General features: G+C 43.0%; 1 protein-coding gene across 1 annotated transcript in view; it reads right to left on the minus strand.

The window, feature by feature from the left end:
• Positions 1 to 4,658: 4,658 nt before the first annotated feature.
• Positions 4,659 to 23,349, minus strand: part of LOC121290438 (suppressor of tumorigenicity 14 protein homolog) — a 172,606-nt gene continuing 153,915 nt past the window's right edge. Inside the window, exons 19-21 of the mRNA XM_041210876.1 lie at positions 10,322 to 10,593; positions 5,917 to 6,053; positions 4,659 to 4,829 (exon numbers count right to left, since the gene is read on the minus strand). Of these exons, the coding sequence (XP_041066810.1) occupies positions 4,659 to 4,829; positions 5,917 to 6,053; positions 10,322 to 10,593 (580 nt within the window). The remainder of the gene's footprint in view (positions 4,830 to 5,916; positions 6,054 to 10,321; positions 10,594 to 23,349) is intronic.

Consider the following 23,349-nt stretch of genomic DNA (forward strand, 5'->3'; position numbering starts at 1 on the left):
AGTCAGATCTTCAGGTGCTAGGGGGAAGTGTAAAAATAGGACCTGCTTGAAAGGTAATCTCTGGACTTTTCCCAGTCCAATGCACTAGCAAGAGTAAAAAGAGAAAGATAGGGAGGGTCAATGCATGTCACTAGGCATTGTGCAGGAAAAAAAGTTTCAACCTCTCGGGGCATTGGGACTACTAATGGGGAAGGAGGCACCTACTTAAAAGGAACAGGTTTCACCTTAGGAGATTGCTGGGGCCTTGACAGAAATCTTTGCATCCTCACTGGCTACGAGTGAAGTCCCAGAGGACTGGAGAATGGCCAATGTTGTTCCATTGTTTAAGAAGCGTAGCAGGGATAATCCAGGAAATTACAGGGCGGTGAGCCTTACGTCAGTGGTAGGGAAATTATTGGAGAAGATTCTTCGTAACAGGATTTACTACCATTTGGAAGCAAATGGGCGTATTAGTGAGAGGCAGCATGGTTTTGTGAAGGGGAGGTCGTGTCTCACTAACTTGATCGAGTTTTTCGAGGAATTGACGAAGATGATCGACGATAGAAGGGCAGTGGATGTTATCTACATGAATTTCAGTAAGGCCTTTGACAAGGTTCCTCATGGCAGACTGGTACAGAAGGTAAAGTCGCACGGGATCAGAGGTGAGCGGGCAAGATGGATACAGAATTGGCTTGGTCATAGAAGACAGAGGGTAGCAGTGGAAGGGTGCTTTTCTGAATGGAGAGCTGTGACTAGTGGTGTTCTGCAGGGATCAGTGCTGGGACCTTTGCTATTTGTAGTATATGTAAATGATTTGGAGGAAAATGTAACTGGTCTAATTAGTAAGCTTGCAGATGACACTAAGATTGGAGGAGTTGCAGATAGTGAAGAGGATTGTCAAAGGATACAATGGGATATAGATCAGATGGAGACTTGGGCAGAGAAATGGCAGATGGAGTTTAATCCAGACAAATGCGAGGAAATGCATTTTGGAAGGTCTAATACAGGCAGGAATTATACAGTAAATGGCAGAACCTTTAAGTGCATTGATGGGCATAGGGATCTGGGTGTACAGGTCCACAGGTCACTGAAAGTGGCAAAGCAGGTGGATAAGGTAGTCAGGAAGGCATATGGCATGCTTGCCTTCATCGGCAGGGGTATTGAGTATAAAAGCTGGGAAGTCATGCTGCAGCTGTATAGAACCTTGGTTAGGCCAAACATGGAATATTGCTTGCAATTCTGGTCGCCACATTACCAGAAGGTGTTGGAGAGGGTGCAGAGGAGGTTTACCAGGATGCTGCCTGGTCTGGAGGTTATTAGCTATGAGGAGAGGTTGGAGAAATCAGATTGTTCTCACCAGAGCGACGGAGATTGAGGGGCGACTTGATAGAAGTTTACAAAATTATGAGTGGCATGGGCAGAGTAGATGGTTAGAAGCTTTTTCCCAGGGTGGAAGAGTCAATTACTAGGGGACATAGATTTAAGGTGAGAGGAGAAAACTTTAGAGGAGATGTGGAGGGCAAGTTTTTTACGCTGAGGGTAGTGAGTGTCTGGAATTCGCTGCCAGAGGAAGTGGTGGAAGCAGGTACGATAGTGGTGTTTAAGAGGCAGCTTGACAAATACATGAATAGGATCGGAATAGAGGGATTTGGACCCCGGAAGTGCAAAATATTTTCGTTTGACAGGCAAGATGATTGGCGCAGGCTTGGAGCGCCGAAGGGCCTGTTCCTGTGCTGTACTTTTCTTTGTTCTTTGTTCTTAATAGGACTCACGGGAAGGTTCATTAGTGTGGTTGGGGAGTGTTTAAATTAAATGACATAATCAGACAAAGTGTGGTGAATGAAGTTAGTGATCTACATGCACCGACAGCTATGTGGGAATATGATGTGCTGGCAATAACGGAAACCTGGCTTATAAATGGTGAGGACTAGGTGCATCAAGGATCATAACACTGGGCCTCCAAGTAGTGAGAGAGGGAAAGATAGAGGAGCATATCTGCAGGAAAATCACAGAGATGTGCAATAACTATAGAGGGCTGATACTGGGGGACTTTTAAGTACCCAAATAATGATTGGGATAATGTTAGAGTAAAGAGTAAGGAGGGGGAAAAATTTCTGAAATGTGCTGAGGAGAACTTCCTTGACCAGTATTGTCCTTGGTCCAGCTATGAAGGAGGCATTGCTGGATCTAGTGCTGGGGAATGAGGTGGGCCAAGTATCAGTGGGGGAACACTTTGGAAGAGTGATCATCTTATCACAAGGTTTAGATTGGTAATGGAAAACAAGTATGGAACAATCTAAAGTAGAACTTCTAAATTGAAAGTGGGCTAACTTCAATGGGCTGAGAAGAGATCTAGTTAGGGCAGGAAGGAGCCAAAGACTGACAGGCAAAACTGTAATGAAACAATGGTTTCTTTAAGGAGAAGATGTTTCAGATACAGACTAAGTACATTCTAACAAGGGCAGAAGGTAGAGGAACCAAAACCAGGGATTACAGTATGAGTAGGGTGATAGAATATATGATAAAAAAGCAGGGAATGTGTGATGCACATCAGATGAATTCTTCAAATGGGAACCAGGCCACGTACAATAAGTTGAGAGGGGGAGTGAAGAGGAAAATAAGACTTGCAAAGAGAGAATGAGAGAATAAAATAGCAGCTAAGATTAAAAGCAACTCAAAAGTCTTCTACCAGCATGTAAATAGCAAGCAGGGAGTAAGAAATGGACTGGGGTCTAATAAGGAACAGAGAGGGTGATATGTGCTTGGAGATGTAATAGAATATTTGTATTGGCATTTACCAAGGAAAAGGATGCTGACAAAAATTCAGCAGAAGCAGAGATGGTAGAGGTAATGGATGGGGTGAAAGTTGTAGGCAGAATGTACTGGAAAGGCTGGCTATGTTTAGAGTGGTTAAGTCACCTGGTCGGATGTCTTATATCTCAAGTCAGTGAAGGAAGTGGGGGTGAAGATATTGGAAGGGCTTGCCATAATCTTCCAATCTACCCTTGATGCAGGTGAGGTGCCAGAGGATTGGAGAATGGCCAATGTGGCAATCTTACTGAAGAAAGGGTATGAGACCATTCCTAGTAACTTCAGTTCAGTCAGTTTAACCTGAGTAGTGGGTAAGGTTTTAGATACAATAATCAGGGAAAAACTCAACAGGCATTTGGAGAGGTTTGAGTTAATTATGGAGGATCAGCATGGATTTGTATAAGGAAGCTCATATTTGACTAATCTAATTGATTTTTTTGATGAAACAATAGAGAATGTTGATGAAGCGAATGTCACTGCACGCCGTTTAGATTTTCAGTTCGGCGAGCGTGTAGCCAATTTGGCTGCGTGTCTGCCAAACTGTCAAAGGCCTATTAAGGCCATTTAAAACCTAATTAACTCAATTAAATGAACTGCCCGTCCAACCTTAAGGTCGGCGGGCAGGCGAAGAGCCCAGGCGGCCTTCACATTTTTCATGAAACCTCATCCACGGGCGGGATGAAGTTTCATGAAGTGTTTTAAAATCTAATAAAAAATTTTACATTAATTTTTTGACATATCCCAGTTCATGTGACAGTGTCACATGAGGTGACATGTTTTAAAAGTTTTTTTTCTTCTTTATTTAAATTTACACATGTCAAACTAACCTCCCTGAGGCACCTCTGTGCTCTTCCGTGCGCATGTGTGAAAAAGCACAGGAAACGACTCAGGGAATCCCCACCCCACCCCCAACCCCCTGCCCTCACAGCACTTCCGGGCAAGTGTCACGCTGGGTGGGCCTTAATTGGTCCACCCATGTAAAATGGTGGCAAGGCCCCGATCGGGGGCACCAATCGGTTTCACACCTGCCCCCGCACAATCACCCCGACGGGGGTGGGGGGGAGAATGTTTTCCCCATGTGTGTTCTTCAATTTTATTTATTGAGCAATTGAATACTAAAGCAAGGAAGTTATGCTTAACTTTTATAAAGTACTGGTTAGGTCATAACTAGCATATTGCTTCCTGTTCTGGCCAGCACACTTTAGGAAGGACATGAGAGGGTGCAGAGGTTCCAGGATGAGGGATCATAGCTACAAGATTAGGTTGCCCTCCCTACAGCAAATGAGATTGAGGGAAGGTTTTATAGAGATTATGCCAGATTTAAATAAGGTAGACAAAGAAAAGCTGTTCCCATTAGCTCTAGATTTAAGGTTTTGGCAAAAGATGCAGGGAGGTGTGAGGAAGAATTATTTTACACTGCAAGTGGTAATGCCCAAGGATTGACTGCCTATTGGGAGGGGTGTGGTGGAAGAAAACACAGATGAATGATTTCAAAAGGAAATTGGATGGACACTTGAGAGAAATAAACTTAAAGGGCCCCAGGGGTAAAGCTAGGGAGTGGGACTGACTGGAGTGCTCTACAGAGAGCCACATTTGATAGGTCGAATGGCCTCTTTCTGCGCCACAATGACTCTGCGACATTCAGTGGACTACCAAATTGAAACAATAAAAAGGAAGCAATGCTTAACTTCATTTCATCCAAATTGATATCTATAAGCTCTATTTATGTCAGGTAAATAATGGAAATGAATTGATAATTAAGTGTTTTCAGTGTTCTATTGGTGTAGTGATATAAGTATTACAGAAAATAGCAGGAACCACTGCTTGAATTAAATTAAAATTTTCTTTTTGCCATGTAATAATTTTGATCATTTGCCAATGATTCTCATGTTCCTCTGAATCCAGTCTCGGAACTTTGTGACTCGTGTGTAAACTCCAGGGTACCCATATCGACCACATCCTTGCCCCCAGCTCACAATTCCTGCTAGAAACCACTTTCCTGATGTTTCTTCACAGGTCAGTGGTCCTCCAGAATCACCCTGCAGAGAGCAAAAAAAAAGTAACACAGATGTGTAGCTCTATCAAGCTGAGTTTAGTATTCCTATGTGATAATTACTCAAGCAAGGTTTCCAAAAAATCCATCCTCTGTTCTTTATATTCTGTTTATATACGGTTTAAAAAGTAAATGTCATCAGTAAAGAAATTATTACAATAAAAATTATTTTAAAATGCATTTAATACTTATTGAACAAGCAATTCTGAACAATTAGGAAGGTTCAGGTCTGGCCAAAATGTCAACCAGTCTTTCTTAACTGATCTGTGTTTGCCGGTATTCAAATACTCTTTTTTTTAAGAAGAGAATTCTGGGTTCTTTTTAATTATCTCTTTTGTGGAAGATATTTATAAATGTCTAGTTGTGTGACTCCCTAGCAGATGTAACATAGCTATTATAAAAAAGTTAACTCCTGTTCACTACCCTTGCTTTAACTCCGCCAATCATAAAAGACTTGAGAATGGTGCTATCTGCTACAGTTCCATGACTGTTACTACAAATATTAGACTATTAGTTGATAGAAATCTAGAATTTAGAACTGTATCAGTAGGGTATCCCATCCCAAAACTTTCCTTCCGTTTTGCCCCATTCCTTTTGAAGGTATGTCTCATGATAAGCACAGTTCCAGTTCCATGGCCCTGACATCTTATCCAAGTAACTATCCTTCATATGTGAACAGATATTTCCCATAGGGGATATCTTATCCTTTCCAGCAGGCACCCCCGGATCGTAATCAGGAGGAGGGATAACTTGCTGATTTTTCTTTCCTAATAAGCCTGGGGCCACTGATGCAAGTTGTAGATCCCCAGCAGTGATGAGTTACTAATCACGGCTGGGGAAGCTGGGAGTTTCTGTATTGACCTTCTGTATGGGCCTTTCTGTATCCAAATTTACATTAATTTTTTTAATGACAGAATTATAAGTTTAAGGTACTTGCTGCCGATACAATATTGATTGTATTGTGTTATTCTGTTTATTAAAAAACCTGATGAACAAAGTTACCGCACCATAAACCTGTGAAAGCTACAGTTGTCAGCTGTGCTAAGTTTCAATGGAAATGTAACTATTCATACTTCACAGCCGTCGACTTGTCCAGTAAGATATCCAGCACAAAGCATTCGTGATGATACTATATTTCCCATGAAGTTAATGCATGTTGTTTGATTAATGATTCTTACTTCACCCTTTTGAAGGATTATAGGAAGATGACCTGTGAAACAAAGAGCATTTTCTGTTTAGTTTGGAATTGGTTACAAACTTTTCTTTTCAAGTGAAGCTCTACTGTAAATAACATGCATTGCTTGGTCAAATCATAACTGTACTCATTGCTCCTGTAATGCTTGTACAGGAGCAGAACAGACACATAAACGATCCAGGACCATTATGCGCCTAATAAAGCAATCTCTTATTCTTCACAACTAGATTGGTGCAAAAAAGCAATGGTGCAGATTACCTTTTAATAAAATATAAAATCATAACTGTTCTCTTTGATATATATATTATCAAAACTGCTACTTTTACATATATATTGGATTTAGTCATGAGGATTTTGTTAAAAAAATTATGATTACATATGACTTGTCACTAATCTTTGGTCCATCTATCTGCCTGTATTGGAGGTCTTCACTTAAAAAACGTCTCCCACATTGCCTATGTCTATATATTTCATTGAACATTGTGCATCCTTTTCAATAATATTAGTATTTCCTTTCTTATTTTTCTGTTAACAATTCCCAATCACAATTGCTGTCAACAGCAATGATGCAGTGCAAGTTCCAGCCACAGGTGGCTCTATACTGTGATCTTTTTTATATGAAGCCTTTCTGCTCAAAACAAACACAACTTATTTATATAACACCAGCACATTTGATGTAATAAAACATCCCAAGGCAATTCACTGAAGCATTACAAGCAAAATTTAACACCTAGCCAAATGAAGTGATTTAGGGCAGATGGACAAAAGCTTGGTCAATCAGAGATGCTTTAAGTGGCAGTTGTTGGCTGTGGCTCAACTGGTTACAATCTAACCTCTGTATCATAAGGTTCTGGGTTCAACTCCAGGGCTTAAGTACAAAAATCAAGACTGATGCTTCCAATGAAGCACTGAAGGAGTGCTACACTGTCAAATGTACTATCTTTCTGATGAGATATTAAACTGAAGTTGTGTATGTAAAGAAGAGTTATCCTCAGTGTCCTGGCCAATGTCCTATCCTCACTCACAAAAACAGATTATCTGGTTGTTTTCACATTGCTGTTTGTGGGAGTGTGCACAAATCAACTGCCATATTTCATACATTTTAACAGTGAGTACACTTCAAAAGTACTTCATAGGCTGTAAAGGGCTTTGAGTCCAATGGTCATTAAAAAGCGCTTTATGAATGCAAGTCTTTCTTTTCGAGGAGTGTCTTAAGGCAAGCGAGGTTGAGCGGTGGAGAGGATAAGTCAGGGAATTCCAGAGCCTATGGCCTAAGCAGCTGATGGTACAAACTACAATAATGGGACAATTAAAATCTGAAGCACTGAAGTGATCAGAATTAGATGCACATGGATATCCAAGAGGGATTGGTGCTCGAGGAGATTAAAGAGATGGGTGAGACCATGCAGGAATTTGAAAACAAGGATGAGGAATTTAAAAACAAGTTTGAGAAATTTAAAATCAAGGCATTGCTTAACCAGGAGGCTATGTAGCTGAGACAGTGGCAGAGTCCAGTGATGTTACAGAGATGGGAAGATGTGGTGTTCATAACCAGTGCAAATTTGTGTCAGAGGCCCATCTTGGGATCAAATATAACACCATGACTGTGAACAGTTCCCAACTTCTTGTAATTGTGTATATAAAAGTGAACTACATCTTCATCAATAACTGGGCAATTGTACTTATTAGCTCTAGTGAAACTACATATCTTGAGATTTTATTTCTTGATCACATACCATGGAATATCTTAAAAATTTCTGGATATCTTGAATTTGTTTTGGTGGGTTCAGGTTACAAGAGAGATTGGCCCCATTACTAACTCAGAGACGCTTTGGGAGTAGGGTTGTCCGATATTGCGCAGGGAACTCTGAAGAAAGTTCAGCATTTCTGTCAATGGCTTTTTCTTACAATTATAAAGTTCAGATGATTGTTATGTTTTGGAATTACATCTTTGATTTAAGATAAAACAGAGGGGGTAATGTGACCTGTTCTAAGGTCTGCTTGACAACATACCTGGGCAGTTAAAGATCAAAGGGAGGCCCAGATTGTATTAGTAAGGTGATGGTGTAAGATGTTCAGGGCTGGAAACAATGGTAGCAGTCTCTGAGTTCACAATGGTTAGACTCTGAGTCTCCCAAAGTCCTAGAAAGGCATTGAAAGTATTAGATTGTAAACAGTTGTGCTATAAACTGCCCATTTACTTCTACGATGAGAGCTGCAGTCAAGAATAGCTAATCAGCATTTCTACCTGGATGCAAGGCTAATGTGTTTTACCTTGCCATGTGTAAGAGTTCCATTTTTGAGATCAAGTTGCAGGCTTCCCTACAAATCAATGCATATCACAGATAGACAGCAATTTTGTGTGGTCAGCAGATAGAAGATGCAGCTTGGCTCTGCGATCTACCACAGCCGGATTCAGGAGGGAGATGGTCTCTAGTTGAAAGATACGCATCCCGCAGAAATCTAAGGATTCTGGAAGATTTGTTCTGGCATGGCAGTGGGGAAGGATCATCAGGGCAGGCTTTAATACTGGTAGTGGATTTAAGGAACCTCTGAAAACAAGGGGAAATCCCTGGAGGCGGTCACTCAAAGTTACTACTTGGTGAAACAAAAAAAGTGAACCCATTGGAAGCTGGGAACAACTGTAGACTGTTTGGTATGAAGGTTGTAATTCCGTGGAGAGTGCAATGGGGGTCTTATAAGTATAAAAGGGTAACGTTCCTTTCTGTTGTCTAAAGTGTAAGTTGCCACTGAAATACGGTAGTCAGTGAGTTGAAGCTGGCTTGCTGACATGCTAACATTTTTGTCGGTTTAAACTATTCCCCACACCCTAGCCCACGTGCTCCTCCAGTTTAGAACTCCTCCCTTGTGGCCTCTACAATGAGAGGACAATTTTGTTGACCATTAAATAAGGGATATGGGAAATTTAATAGCAAGGATATATAAAGAATCATAAAAACATAGAATGGTTAGGACACAAGAGGCCATTCAGCTGGCTCTCTGTGACAGTAATTCAACTAGTTCTATTCCCCTGCCTTTTCCCTGTAGACATTTATCCAATTCTCTTTTGAAAGACATGATTGAATCTGCCTACATCACTCTCAGGAAGTGCATTCTAAATTCTAACAACTCGCTGCCTAGAAGGTTTTTCCTCATATTACCTCTGGTTCTTTTGTCAATCATTTTATATCAGTGTCCTCTGGTTCTTGACCCTTCCACCAGTAGGAACAATTATACCCTATCTACTATGTGCAAACCCCTCATGACTTTTAACACCTCTATCAAATCCCCTCTCAACCTTCTCTTGTTTAAGCAAACGGCCCTAGCTTCTCCACTCTATCCAAGTAACTGAAATTCCTCACCCCAAAACCATTTTCATAAATCTTTTCCACACTCCCTCACTTCCCTGACATCCTTCCTGAAGTATGGTGCCCAGAATTGGACACAATACTCCAGTTGAGACCGAACCAATGTTTTATAAAGGTTCACCAGAACGTCCTTGCTTTTGTACTCTGTGCCTCTACTGATAAATCCCAGGGTCCCATTTGCCTTTTTTTACCACTTTCTCAACCTGCCCTGCCAACTTCAACAATTTGTGCAATTATAACTCCAGGTTCCTCTGACCCTGCACCCCCTTTAAAATTCTATCCTTTATTTTTTACATTGCCTTTCCTCATTCTTCCTACCAAAATATATCACTTCACACTTCTCTACATTAAACTTCATCTGCTACATGCCTACCTATGCCACCAGTGTGGCTATGTCTTCTTGAAATCTATCATTGTCCTCCTCACAATTCACAATACTTCCAAATTTTATATCATCTGCAAATTTTGGATTTTTGCACTGCACACCCGAGTGTAGGGCTGGGATCTTCTGGCCCTGACACTGACTTTTAACGGCTCTCCAAATGTTCCCGTCCTGCCCGCGATGATACCCGTCAGTGTCGGGGTTGGAAAATCCCACCCTGGGTCATTAATATAGATCAAGAAAAGCCGTGGATCTATCAACCTAATAATGCAGAATTTAATTTCCTAAAAATGATCTTTTATTCCAATTATCAGGAATATTATTAAATGTATTTGTGCATGTGTGGCATGTGAATATGCGCACACTCAATCATTCTAAGAGTTCTTCACGTGATTTTTCTAGTAGCACTAAATAATTGACCAAACCAATCTATCCCCTAATTCATTTTAGCTATATAGTTAGCAACACAATCAAAGTATTTTAGCCTAATGAAAATTAATAACTAGAAATAGCTTTGAGGATAACTAACTTACCTTTTTCCTGCAGTAAGCCCCAACCAGTAATGTAGCATTTTCGATTTGCAGGAAACACATGTAATGCTGATGGAAGACACACTGGTTGTATGTAATTATTGTATGCTACAGGTTCTGAAAGTTCAATCAAGGCTATATCATAATCCATTGTGACATTATTGAATTGCTCATGAATTATCACCCGTTTGATTAGTCGCGTTTCTACACCAGTTTCTGAAAAACTTTGGGAATGCAGTCCAACATACACTTTCCATAACAGTCGATTAGAGTACCTGGCAAAAAAGAGCAAAAGTTATTTGATTGTGAACCCTAAAATAAGTTCTTGGGTGTGGTACTAAAATACATGAATAAGTATTTTGCATTTTTATAAACAAATGTTTCATATGTTCTATAATAGTATGACAATTTTATAAAAGAAATTATGAACAAATTAGTAGAAACACATGACTGGTATTCAAACGCTGCCGCTAATCCTTAACTGACACGTTGGCATGACAGTAGAGTTTTAATGCATAAATCTAAACTTAAAAAAAATTGAAAATAGAATTAATGCAATTTTTTTTTTAAATTAAAGAAATTTCCTTGGTTTACCTGTACTATTATGATCACTAATCAAGGCACATTTGCCTTCGTGCTGATCTATTTTGATTATATAAAAACACCAACTTATATTATATTGCATTTTTAATGTTGGAAAACACACTAATATGCCTCAGAGGTAAATTACTGATGTAAGCTAAAGGAGGAGATATTATAAGGGTAACTAAATATTTGGTAAAGCAGTTGGCTTTTAAGGAATATTTAAAAGAAGGGAGGGAGTTGGAGAGGCACAGAAGTTTAGAGAGAGAGTTCCATAATGTGTGGCTTAGATGACTTCAGCCATGACTGTCAGTCATGGAGCTCAAGTGAAGGAGGAATCCAGATGAAGTTGAAGCAGTGTCTGTGGATGATGTTGTCAAGGGAATCATACAGATGAAGGAGAGGATGGATCAATTGGAGAGGCTCCCAAGGTGATGGTATGTGTTGGTAAGTGAAGTCTTTGGAGGTGAAACTTGGTTAAGAGTGGAACTAAGCATGCACAATCTCACTGAAATAAAAACAGGAAGTGCTGGAAATACTCAGGAGATCTGGCAGCATCTGTGGAGAGAGAAACAGAGTTAATGTTTCGAGTTAAATACGACCTCTTCGGAACTGAAGAAGAGTAGAAATGAGATTTGTTATATGCTATTGATAAGGGATGGGGCAGAACAAAAGGAAAGTCAGTGATATGATGGAAGGTAGGCAAGATTAAATGACAAAAGGTATGATAGTTTAAGACAAAAGGAGATGGGAATGGGATAAGTAAAGAAACAAAATATGGGTCAGGGAGTGGGTGTAAATCAGAAATAGCAGAATCTTCACCAAAAAGCTGTTGTTCGAAAAATGGGGCAAAGGTTATGATCTGAAAATACTGAACTCCATGTTGAGTCCAGAAGATTGTAAAGAGCCTAATCAAAAGTTGAGGTGCTATTTTGTGTATGTTGAATTTCGTTGGAACAGTGTGGAAGGCCAAGGTCAGAGAGCTCAGAATGGGAGATGGAAGGAAAATTGAAGTGAGGGGTGACTGGAAGCTCGGGTGACATTTGCAGATTGAAAGGATATGTTCTGCAAAGCTGATATCTATGTTTGCTCTCTGTAGCACAGAGGAGATAACATCATGAGCAGTGAGTACAGCATACTAAATTGATAGAAGTACAAGTAAATGGCTATTCCACCTGGAAGGAGTATTTGAAGCTTCGGATGGTATGAAGGGAGGAGATAAAAGGTGTTTCATTTTCTAGTCTTTCATAATGGAAGGAAAGGTGATGTTGATAGTGATTGAGGAGTGAACCAGGGTGTCACAAAGGGAATGTTCCCTTTGAATTCTGAAAGGAGAGAGGAGGGGAAGATGTGCTGGTGGTGGCACCATGCTGTAGGTAGTGAAAATGGCAGATGTTGATTTGGTGAATGCAGAAGCTGTTTGGGTGAAAGATGAGGAGAAGCGTTATCCTTATCATGGTTCTAGGAGGGTGGGGAAAGGATAGAGCAGAGCTGAGAGAAAAGGAATGGACGTGGTAGAAGGCCCTGTCAACCACATTGGAACGTGATGGGGGGAGTGGGTTAGGAAATCCTCGGTAGAAGAAAAAGAAAGCTGGTAAGGAAGGTGACATTGCCAGACCAGATACCACAAAGATGGAGAAACTGCTGACAGCCCACTGGAGGAGATGCACTGGATGAAGATGATATGGTCAAATACTTCAAAGGCTGCAGGGTGGTTGGGGAGGAGTAATAAACCATCGTTATAATCAAATAGAATATCATTTGTGATTTTGGTTAGGGCTATTATGATACTTTGTGAGGAGTGGGAACCTGACTGCAGTGATGCAACCAGGCAATTGCAGGAGAGATGGCAACAGATTGTTAGCCAATAACACATGTGGCTATTGGGAGGACAGGATGGTAGTTGCAAGCACAGATGGGTTAGATGGGCATAGATGTGAAATTTGTAGAAAACAGGGGCTAAGTGGCTGCTGAACAGATTGCCTTCCTGCTCCCATGGGCTTGGACATCATTTGTCCCTCTGCCAGCTTAACATGAAATAAACAAAATGTCAGTGCCCCTCATAATTTTCATTATATTCTATTTGACACAAGGATTTTTTTCCATGGGGATGAGCACTGTGACTACAATCAACTTCCTTCAATCACTGAATTGGCAGACAGAAGAGATACTTGAAGGTCTCCCCACTGCTGCAACTTTGGAGATGCTAGTGGGATAGATCAATAGGAGGAGGAATGTCATCTATCCACCCAGTGGCAGAAGGTATCCTGGCTAACTTTAACAGTAAGAAGCAGTAACACAGCAAAATGGCACCAGGAATATTCCCTTTAAGGACCTGGGTGCAGGTCCTTAACTTAAGGTTAAGATTCTTAACCCATGTCTCATTCCTCTCTACTGAGTCCTGCAATGCTCAGCAATCACAATTATTCCTTCTCCACTTCCCACCATTCTCCTCTGATCAGCCACTTCACCACCTCCTTCTGCTGTTACTGCAGAACTCTGACACTGTTACTGCCCTCACCTCGTTACAGATAATATCATTGTTCACGCACCATCCATACTATTCTATCATGACATGCACATCCTCAAAACATCTCACTACGCTAACACTAACACAATCCCTTTCATTTTGTCAATGTGATTGACACACGATAACAGGGGTTTGCAGCCTCAGGAGGAGACAGGCATTTGTACACTCCCCGTCATTCTGGAAGAGACTGTCATGGAAATTGTGGGAAAGTGACTTGTCAGGAATATGGCTTCTGGAGAACTGAAGGAAAAGTCCTGAAGATTTTTAGCTCACCTTATTTCCCTTCTCATTAAATTCTCATTCAAAAACATTAGGCCGTCACACATCTGTCTCTCCTTATCCTTGTCTGTAACTGCTAACCTTTGTCCATTTCTTTCCTTTCAGATCCTGAAACTCTTGATGACACAGCAGAGGTAGAAATTCTTCCGGAACTTGCAGTGTTGTTCAGCCTTACATAAGTAAGCCCCACCTCCTTTTCAAATGCAATTAGAGATGGGCAATAAGTGCCGGCCTTGCCACTGACACCCGCATCCCATGAAAGAACAAAAGAAACAGTTCCAAGATAGGCATCCTGGAAAGTTTAGAGGCTAGAGTAGAGATACCTGAACTGAGAAGTTCACCGAGCACATGTAGGAACAAGGGCAGATGGATAACACATCCCAGAAAGCATGGTCAGAATTTTCCCCTCCCGCCAGCAGCAGGAATTGTGGTGGGCAGGGGAACAAAATTTGGCATGATGGCCTTAGTTTGGAATTTTGTTCTTCCATGTCGGGTTAAAAACGGGTTGACTTCCCCGCTGATCTATGTTGGGAACCACATTTGCATTTCATGAATGCTCACTAAAAGACCAACCCGCCAGAATTACATTTTCCCTCCAAATTAAGCACCCTGCCAGCAGATAATTAGAACGGCCTGTTTCCCAACCATATATAAGCGGCGTGCTTCACTTCATCAACACCTTTGAGGTACATAGACACTTCTTTTGCCTACCTGTAATATGGTTGCTGTGAGATTTGGGAGGGAGAAGACTTTGCAGGATTGTGGGGAGGGGCAAGGAACAGAATGGAGCACTGAAAGACTTGAAAGACTGTCCTGGGTCAAGAATTATAAGACTGTCCAAGGAGGAGTCAGAGACTGTCCTGGGGCTGAGGACACACTGTCAAGGGCATATTGAACAGATTGTCCTGGGGTTGAGGCCATATTGTTGGGGGCATATTGAATAGACTGTCTTGGGGCTGTGTGGGCCATGTTAGAGGGTTCTGCATGGCACACATGTCTTGGTACCAGTCTTGGGCGGGGGAACAGCTCTCTGGGTAGTGACGGTTGTAAACAGCAAGGTGTGCAGAGTGTGGTCAGTCACCTAAGCAATTTGGTCCTGGAGGTTAGAGGTAGGCAGAGTCACAGTTGGGGTGAGGGGAAACTGCGTTTTGTAAGTCGAGAGCTGAAATGTCATGGGGTTGGTATTGGATGGTCTCATAGTGGGGGAGTCCCAGAAAGTCACAGTGCATGTGGCCTCGAGAAGGGGAGGATCAAATCAACAAAGTGCATTAAAGAGTTCAGAGAGGAGAACAAGAATATCAACATGAATAATGATGGGTTCAAGGGTAACAGGGGGAGGCTGGATAGTGATAGCAGGAAGGAGAGTTAGGAGGTGGTGAGGATGGAGGATGATGGGAGACTTGGTGGACGCTTGGGGGAGTTTGGAAGTTGGTCTCCCACACAAATGTCAGCAGCACCATTTTCCACTTTACCTTCTAAAATCAAGCTAGGAAGAAGTGGGTCGGGGAGAAATCTCAGGGCATGTGGAAGGAATTCAGCTGAGCAAGTCTTGGCTAATTGAAGGTGCATCCTAAAACTGTCTTGTTCAAACCATGGAGAGCATGGCTCAGCTGAGCGCTGGATTCGGGGATCTCATGCACAATAAGTGAGTTTGGCTCCTCTCCTAATGGTGTGCATTCAGGCGGCAATCCGTTAATTTTAGGTGCTGTGCTGTATATGGTTGTAATTCGTATCTGATCCTCATAGAGACATGTCAGAAAGCTCTGAGAATCAATGGCCACGTCTACAAAGCAGAGGCAGCATGGGCCTACAAGCCTCCATATTTCCAGTGCATTGGTCATGGCATTCAAGACACCATGGGCAGAATTTTGCCCTTGATGGGCGGGTGGGCCCGACCAACTTGGCGGCAGGCGGGCAGCTGATCCCCGCTGCTGAAATGGGCCCCGCCGCCGTTTTAAGTGGGCGGGCCAAATAAGGCCCGCCCAGCGTGACACCCGACAGGAAGCGCTGTGCACTTCCTGTGCAGGCGGGGGGGGGTGGATTCCCCAAATGCGTGAGCGCGCTCTTTTGTGCATGCACACAAAAGAGCGCATATCTCCCTGAGGCTAAGTGCTGCCTCAGGGAGATCGCTGAAAGTTTTTGAAACTTTAAAAATAGAAAAATAAAAAAATCATTAACATGTCCCCCTCACGTGACAATGTTCACGAGATGGGACATGTTAATAAATAACACAGAAACTTTAATAAAATTTTTTAAGACCGACATGAAACCTCATCCCGCCTGTGGATGAGGTTTCTTGTTTTTTCTATTCCCTGCCGGGGCTCCTGGCCTGCCCACCAACCTTAAGGTTGGACGGGCAGGGCCTTTAATTGTTTTAACTACCCTGTCAATGGCCTCAATTGGCCATTGACAGGTTGGCGGGTGGACAGCTGATCGCGCTGTCCCCCTGCCTTCCTGAATATATAAATGGGGCGGGATGACATCGAGGGCTCATCCTGCATCATTTTTGCGTTGGCGAGTGGGCCTTGCCCCCAACTCACCAAGGGAAAAGTTCTGCCCCATATTTGCAGTCAGGACCGAAGTGCAAGGACTGGGTATCTCGAGTTGTAAAGGTGACGGGAGGACAACCAACACAAGGCTGACTGTGGGTCCGATGATTTAGGTCTCATGAGTCCCTAATGAACATTCTTGTTGTAAATGCACATTCGAATGCTCAAATTCCCCCACCCAAAAATTTTGACAACATTCTGAATGCAATGGTGTTCATTTGCATGTATTTGTGATGATCTGTGTTCCAAAGTGATCTTTCGGGTATCATTTGACATCTCATTGCAATCAAGTGAAATCATTGACCTGAAATGAAATCACACAGTGCTCAAATTGCTAACCTTCAAAGTTATCAGAAGCATTTAACTGACATCACTGGTGTTTAACTGACATGGAGTAAAGCCAAAACAACATCAATGGCATCAACAAAGGCATAAAGTTGGTCATGGGAACTGTTAACAATCACAGTTAACAGACAACATATTTTTCTAAGTTTCCAATGTGTAAATTGCTTAAGATCAGTGCGCATTTATTGTAGTGATTATTTTGGGGGTGCAAGCATGTCCACCTCCCAATTTTCAGGTGATTTCATCCTGAAGGGTAAAGTAAAGTGAAATCAGTATGGTAATATAAAAGGTACATTGAATCAGGTCACAGTAACAGATTTTAAAATTAATCGGGACATGTACCCTGAGAAATCCTGGAAGAAGCGCTGGGGTCACCCCGGAAGTCCGCCAGGAAAGGACTGCATGGGAATAGCCCGGGAAGTTTAGACTTCTGACGGGCAATTACCCTGCACCTGGAACTCTAGATGGTTCCAACTCTGCGGCATAAAAACAGAAAATGCTGGAAAAATTCAGCAGCTCTGGCAGCATCTGTGGAGAGAGAAAGAGAGTTAACATTTTGAGTCCAATCTGACTCTTCTTTGGAACTGACCTACTTAGGTTTTCCAGCATTTTCTGTTTTTCTTTCAGATTTCCAGCATCTGCAGTATTTTGCTTTTATGTTCTTAGCAGAATAGTGAGCCAGGAAAAGTTAGAAGGAATATAACCACTTCTAACTCCTGGGTAACTACTGAATTGACCCCCCAAACACAGTACTGGAGCCCCCTCTGACCATCCCTCCAGGCTATCCCCACTGACCACCCAACCCTCCCTTAACCCCAACCCCTCCTGCCCCTGCTGACCCACCAGGCCCACACTGACCCCATCAAGGCCCAGAACCCTCCTGACACCTCCAACTGCTCCTGACTCTCCCGCTGAACCCCTGTTCCCTCCTTACACTGTCCCCTCCTTAACCCCCATCCACCCCAACCTCACCTGACCCCCCATTGAACCTTCACCCCCTCCTGACCCCCACCCTTCCTGATTCCCCTGACCTCCCCAGCTATTCTGAGCCCCTGACCACCGTCCCACCCCTCCTGACTCCCACCCTTCCCTCCTGATACCCCTCCCTCCTGATATACCCCTCTGCCCCAATACCCAACCCCTTCCTCCTGACCCACACACCTCCCCTATTCTCCCACACAAAAGCTCAGGTCACAGGGCCAGCTAGAATTGGAGGTGAAATTGGGGCCGTCTCTGCAACTTTCCTGCCAGCATGAGACCAGTGGTGGAGGCAGGACGAAGATAGATGTCAGCTTGGGGAGATTGGGAGGCCAGAGGGAGGGAAGGGGTGTTGGGGAGAGAGAGAGATAGAGAGAGAGGCGCGAGGGGTGGGGGATGGGGAGAGGCTTGAGGAGGTGGAAGAGAGGCTTGACGGGGGAGAGAGGCTTGGATAAGAGGGAGAGGCTTGAGATGGGAGAGGATTGTGAGGGTTGAGTCTTGAGGGGGAGAGGCCCAGGGCTTGTAAAGGGGTGTAAGAGGTCTGAGGCTTTATGAGTGGGGAAGGCCTGAGGCTTGAGGGAGCACTGAAAGGCAGTCCTTTTTTCAGTGGTCCAGGCGCTGATCTGCCTGGTGACCTCCCCCAAGGCCGGCATGGTGAGGTTGGTGGACCTCTTTCCCCCGTCCCTCAGATGGAGGACCTCCCGCCTTTCCTATATGGTCTGGAGGAGAATCTCCAGTGAGGCCTCGCTGAACCATGCAGTGGAGAGTTTTGTTCTTTTGGTCGCCATTAAGAAACAGAAGTTCACAACACATCTGGACTGCAGTGAGTGAATGCATGTGTGGATGCCGTTTAAATATGGCGCCAGGATCTTTGACTCCATGAGGTAACAATGGGGTGAACGAATCCCCACCCGCTCTGCCATTAAATTTGATGAGCTCCTCGCTGCTGCATAACTAATGAGCTGAAAAGAGGAAGATCTGACGTGAAAATCCATCCCCACTGCCCAACGGGAATCACTCCGACTTTCCCGCCTGCCACCGCACTTAGCCTCTGGAATAAAATATTCCACCCCATGTTGTCAGAGAGAGACCTTATATCCAAGCCCTGTAGGGCAGAAATGAAAACAACTATGACCTAGCCGACAGAAGAGAACTGTCTGCAAAATAGCACAACTTCTATGTGCACTGGACAGCCTATCAGTGAGCTTCCGCACAATGACAAAGCCCTTATAAATGTCCCAACTCCAATTTGTACGCAGTCTTCACACACGGTATTCAGAACATGGACTGAGTGGTCAGCTCTATGAACACTGCATTGGCAACCATAATGATGGAGCCTTTGATGACATCTGACAGCTTCGTTGGAGCTCAGACTGGAACCATCTTGGTTCTGGACTCCAGAACATCCTTAGAGCAATGAAGGATGGCATTAATAGGGGCTTTGAGAGCATCCCATTATTCCTATACTCAATCCTTACACACAGCATTAGCAAGGGGGTGGAGGGAGGGTGAAGTACAGCCCCATGAAGGTGGCATTGGCTCCATGTGAGATGCAGATGCTGTCAGGTGATGCATGCCCATTCCTCTCCCAAACTTTCAATCAGTGCCTTTGTTGATGCCAAGTAGCCAGTTGGGCTGGCTGCTCCTGCTGCTGTTGAGATTCTGCTGTCTGCAGCTCGACCTTACAGCCAGAGCTATTTAAGGCCATCCACCAAGCTCATCTTAGGAATCCTCAATGCAAGTTCAGAAGCTTTTCGCCTCCCTTGCTGTAGGCAAAAGGGTCATGCAGCAGCACTACAACAGGTAAGCAAACACACATGATAGATTCAAGTGCTTTCATTTGGTGATTTTGTTTCAGTATAAGCATTGTCAAATAAAGACCAATGAACTATCTTTGTGTAGTAAACAAGTTTTTTTCTTGGATTGCTTTTGGTTCATTATTCTTAACCACCTAAGGGCAACACCTATGAAGTTAGAATGTATGAAGGCATTCAGATAGTGGCTGTTAGGTGGATGGAGGGACTGTAGTGCACTGGGGAGGGGAAGAGAGTTCTGACAGCATCGCTGGGCCTTGCTCTTTTATCTGCAACCTCAGCTTCCGAATCTGCCTTCTTGTTTTTCCTCAGCTTCTTCCTCCTTTGCAGCTCTAACACTTGCCCTCTTTACTGATAAAGTTGTGCAGCATATTATGAACAATGTATAATTTTAAGTTGAATTTTATTTGTGTGTCGAGAAAGGTAAAAATGGTTTCAGTTTCATTTAGGCTTTGTCTTTGAACCTTGGAGCCTGGGAGTCTGGATGGACTTGTGGCTAAAAGGTTTCAGGTCTTTTGTATATATATTTTGTATATATATTTTAAGGAGGCATTACAACCCCTAAAGTTAAAGAGATGGGTTAAAAAGGGTTGAAAGTTCAGTGATTCTGGGAAAAAAACAAAGTAGAAAAACTTTACTGTTGCCTAGCAGCAGTGTCCAGTGACAGAGGCAAAGAAAGACAGGAGTGGAGAGAGGGAGTGCAGTGTATGTGTGTCAGTGAGAGAAGACAGGGATTTTAAGCTTTCTGAGAAGTAACACTACAAGGCTATTAGGACAGTAGTTAACTGAATAATCAGTTTTAGGACTCAGCAAAGTGACCAGTTTAGCAGAGGTGCTACTAGAAGACTGAGTTTAGGGAACTTATTTGTTTCCTCTGCTGTCGAAGAAACAAGGGAGTTTAGAGTGTGGTTTTGGGTGTCTCAGGGAGAATTACAAGTTGGGTGAGAAGCATACATTCTAACTTCATAGGTGTTGCCCTTAGGTGGTTAAGAATATTGAATAAGTTCCAAGCGAGAAGCCTTTGTATCAAGCTAGTGGTAACTCCTCATTGATTTGTATGTCTGCAAAGATATTGCTAGGGTAAAGGAACGGTGGGAATTTGAATAATCTTCTTGTGTTCGTATTGAGATCTTCCAACCTTTCTGTCTGGTTAACATAATTCATTTTTTTTTGTTTTAATAAATATTTTATTCTTTTTATTAAAAGTTCATCAGCAGACTCCTATGAATCTGTTCAGTAACTTTCCTCCATGGTTTTGAAACAATGTGTTAACAAGCACACAATGAAACACCTTGACAATTATTCTAGGCTCTCTTGAAGCATGCTGTTATAGCTTCTTTGAGTGATTGGGATTTTTGCTTGAAAAGCTTAACAACTACTTCCATGAGAGCCCAAATCGGATGTCATTGTATGTCAGTGTTCACATTCCCAGCAGGAGTCATGAGCCAGTTATTCAGGGGTTAGTCTTTGTCCCCACACAGCCAGCCAGCCACCAGCCCAATGGCCTGGGTGGAAGAGGCCAGTTACTGAGGACTGACATAGGATGAAGTCATCATGGCTACTGCCAGGATTCCAGGCACACAGCTGCAGAATTCTACAGCAATGGTCGCAGCTGACCTGCATGTTTAAGGAATAGAATAAAGAGCTTTATATAGGATCATGCAGAGCCACATGGGTGTAACAGAGGACTTCATACCCGAGAAAATACAGCAATTTTTGTAAAGCCCGCTGCTGTCTTTTCCCTTGCTTAGTAGCCTCCTTTGGAAAAGTGATAAATTCCTCGTGTCTAGCAACAGTACATTGTAACATCCTGGATTGTACACATCAAACTGAGAGACGTAACTGAGGTCACCCATTAAAGGTTGAAGCCCATTGCATAAAGGCTGAGGCCAAAGTGACTTTTACAGCCACAGGCAGCGCTGTGGATACCCTGATGTTGGCCTGCTCTCCTTGGTGGCAGAACTCAATCACTGCCTTTCTGGAGAACCACTGATGCACTGTTCTTCTGCAAAGTTGATATCTATATAGGTAAAATAGCTGGTGTGCAACATCATGGTGTAAGGCCTACTTTCTTCATCCCTCCTTCACCCTGGAGGATACAGAGCAGGACCTCTCAAAAATCACTCACTAGACTCAGCTCAATGAAACAGTATTCAAAAATACGCAAAACATTCTCCAAAGCCTTTCAAGTCCAAACAGAGACTTACCTTAATGAAGGTGAGTATCCCACTAAATAGACCTTTTGCAGCATACTTCCTGACTGCTAAGACAATTTCTTCCTGTCAAGGTTAAGACCCAGTGAATTAGATGCTTCCTATTTAGGAAACAAGTCTTTATTAAAGTGCATGAACCTTAAAATCCATTTCAGGATGAATTTAGCAGTGGGCTGTCAAATTTGTAATTTTTGCACCTTATGTGTCGGAAACACAGGTGCAACAATGAATTTAAATCTCAGATCCTCCAAAGTGAGTGTTCAATGACTATTTTCCTAGGAGAAAATAACCCATTATAATGTTTCAGCATGTTTCAATAGCATTGGGAAATGGCAGTTCCTTCCTTTGTTTGCAACGCAATGAAGTTAAGCAATTAGCAGCATAGATAACAGTTATTATGTCAGCATTAGTCAGTATGTAAGTAAAAGAGGAAGAAAATATATTTCTTATTTGAAAACGGTAACTTCATAGTGAATATAAGTTATTTGTGTGACTACTAGAATGAAGGTGATCTGGACTTTATTTTATTCATTCACAGGATGTCAGTGTTGCTGTTATTGCCCATCCCCAATTGTCCTTGAGAAGGTGGTGGCGGTGAGCACCTTCCTGTACCATGGCAGCCTGCGAGATGAAGGTATTCCCACATTGCTGTCAGGTAGGGAAAGTTAGGATTTTGACTCAGTAGTAATGAAGGAATGGCAACATATTTTCAAGTCAAGATGGTGTGTGACTTGGAGGCAAACTTTTTTTAATTCATACATAGCATGTGGGCATCACTGGCTAGGCCAGCATTAATCGTCCATTCCTAATTCCCCTTGAGAATTTAGTGGTGAGTTGCCTTCTTGAACCACTGCAGCCAATGTTGTGTAGGTACATGTGGTGTAGTGCTGCTAGGGAGGGGGTTCCAGGATTTTGACCTAGCAACAGCGAAGGAACGATGGTATATTTGTAAGTCAGGATAGTGAGTAACTTGGACAGGAACTTCCAGGTGGTGGTGTTCCCATGTATCTGCTGCCCTTGTCCTTCCAGATGGTAGTGGTTGTGGGTTTGGAAGATGCTGTCTAAGGAGCCTTGGTGAGTTTCTGCAGTCAATCAAGCGGGCTGCTTTGTCCTGGATGGTGTCCAGCTTCTTCAGTGTTATAGGAGCTGCATTCATCTAGGGAACTGGGGAGTATTCCATCACATTCCTGACCTGTGCCTTGTAGATGGTGCACAGGCTTTGGGGAGTCAGGAGGTGAGTTACATGCCGCAGGTTTCCTAGACTCTGACCTGCTCATGTAGCCACAGTATTTATATGACTAGTCCAGTTCAGCCAGTTCAGTTTCTGGTCAATGGTCACCCCAAAACGTTGATAGTGGGGGATTCAGAGATAGTAATGCCACTGAATGTCAAGGGGCAATGGTTAGATTCTCTCTTGTTGGAGATGGTCATTGCCTGCACTTGTGTGGCGCGAATGTAACTTGCCACTTGTCAGCCCAAGCCTGGATATTGTCCAGATCTTGCTGCATTTGGACATGGACTGCTGTGTTCTCAAGCCCCTGCTTGTCCTTCTAGGCACTAGAGGTCACGGGTTTGGGAGGTGCTGTCAAAGAAGCCTTGGTGTGTTGCTGCAGTGCATCTTGGAAAAGGTACAGGCTGTGAACCATCTAATTTAACACTTAATTTTTGTGCACTCTGTGCCTGTGAGTTTACATCTTCCAAGGTGGTTGAAACATATTAACTTTCATTTATATAGTACCTT

Source organism: Carcharodon carcharias, chromosome 18 (assembly GCF_017639515.1).
Source record: "Carcharodon carcharias isolate sCarCar2 chromosome 18, sCarCar2.pri, whole genome shotgun sequence".
Taxonomy (NCBI): Eukaryota; Metazoa; Chordata; class Chondrichthyes; order Lamniformes; family Lamnidae; genus Carcharodon; species Carcharodon carcharias.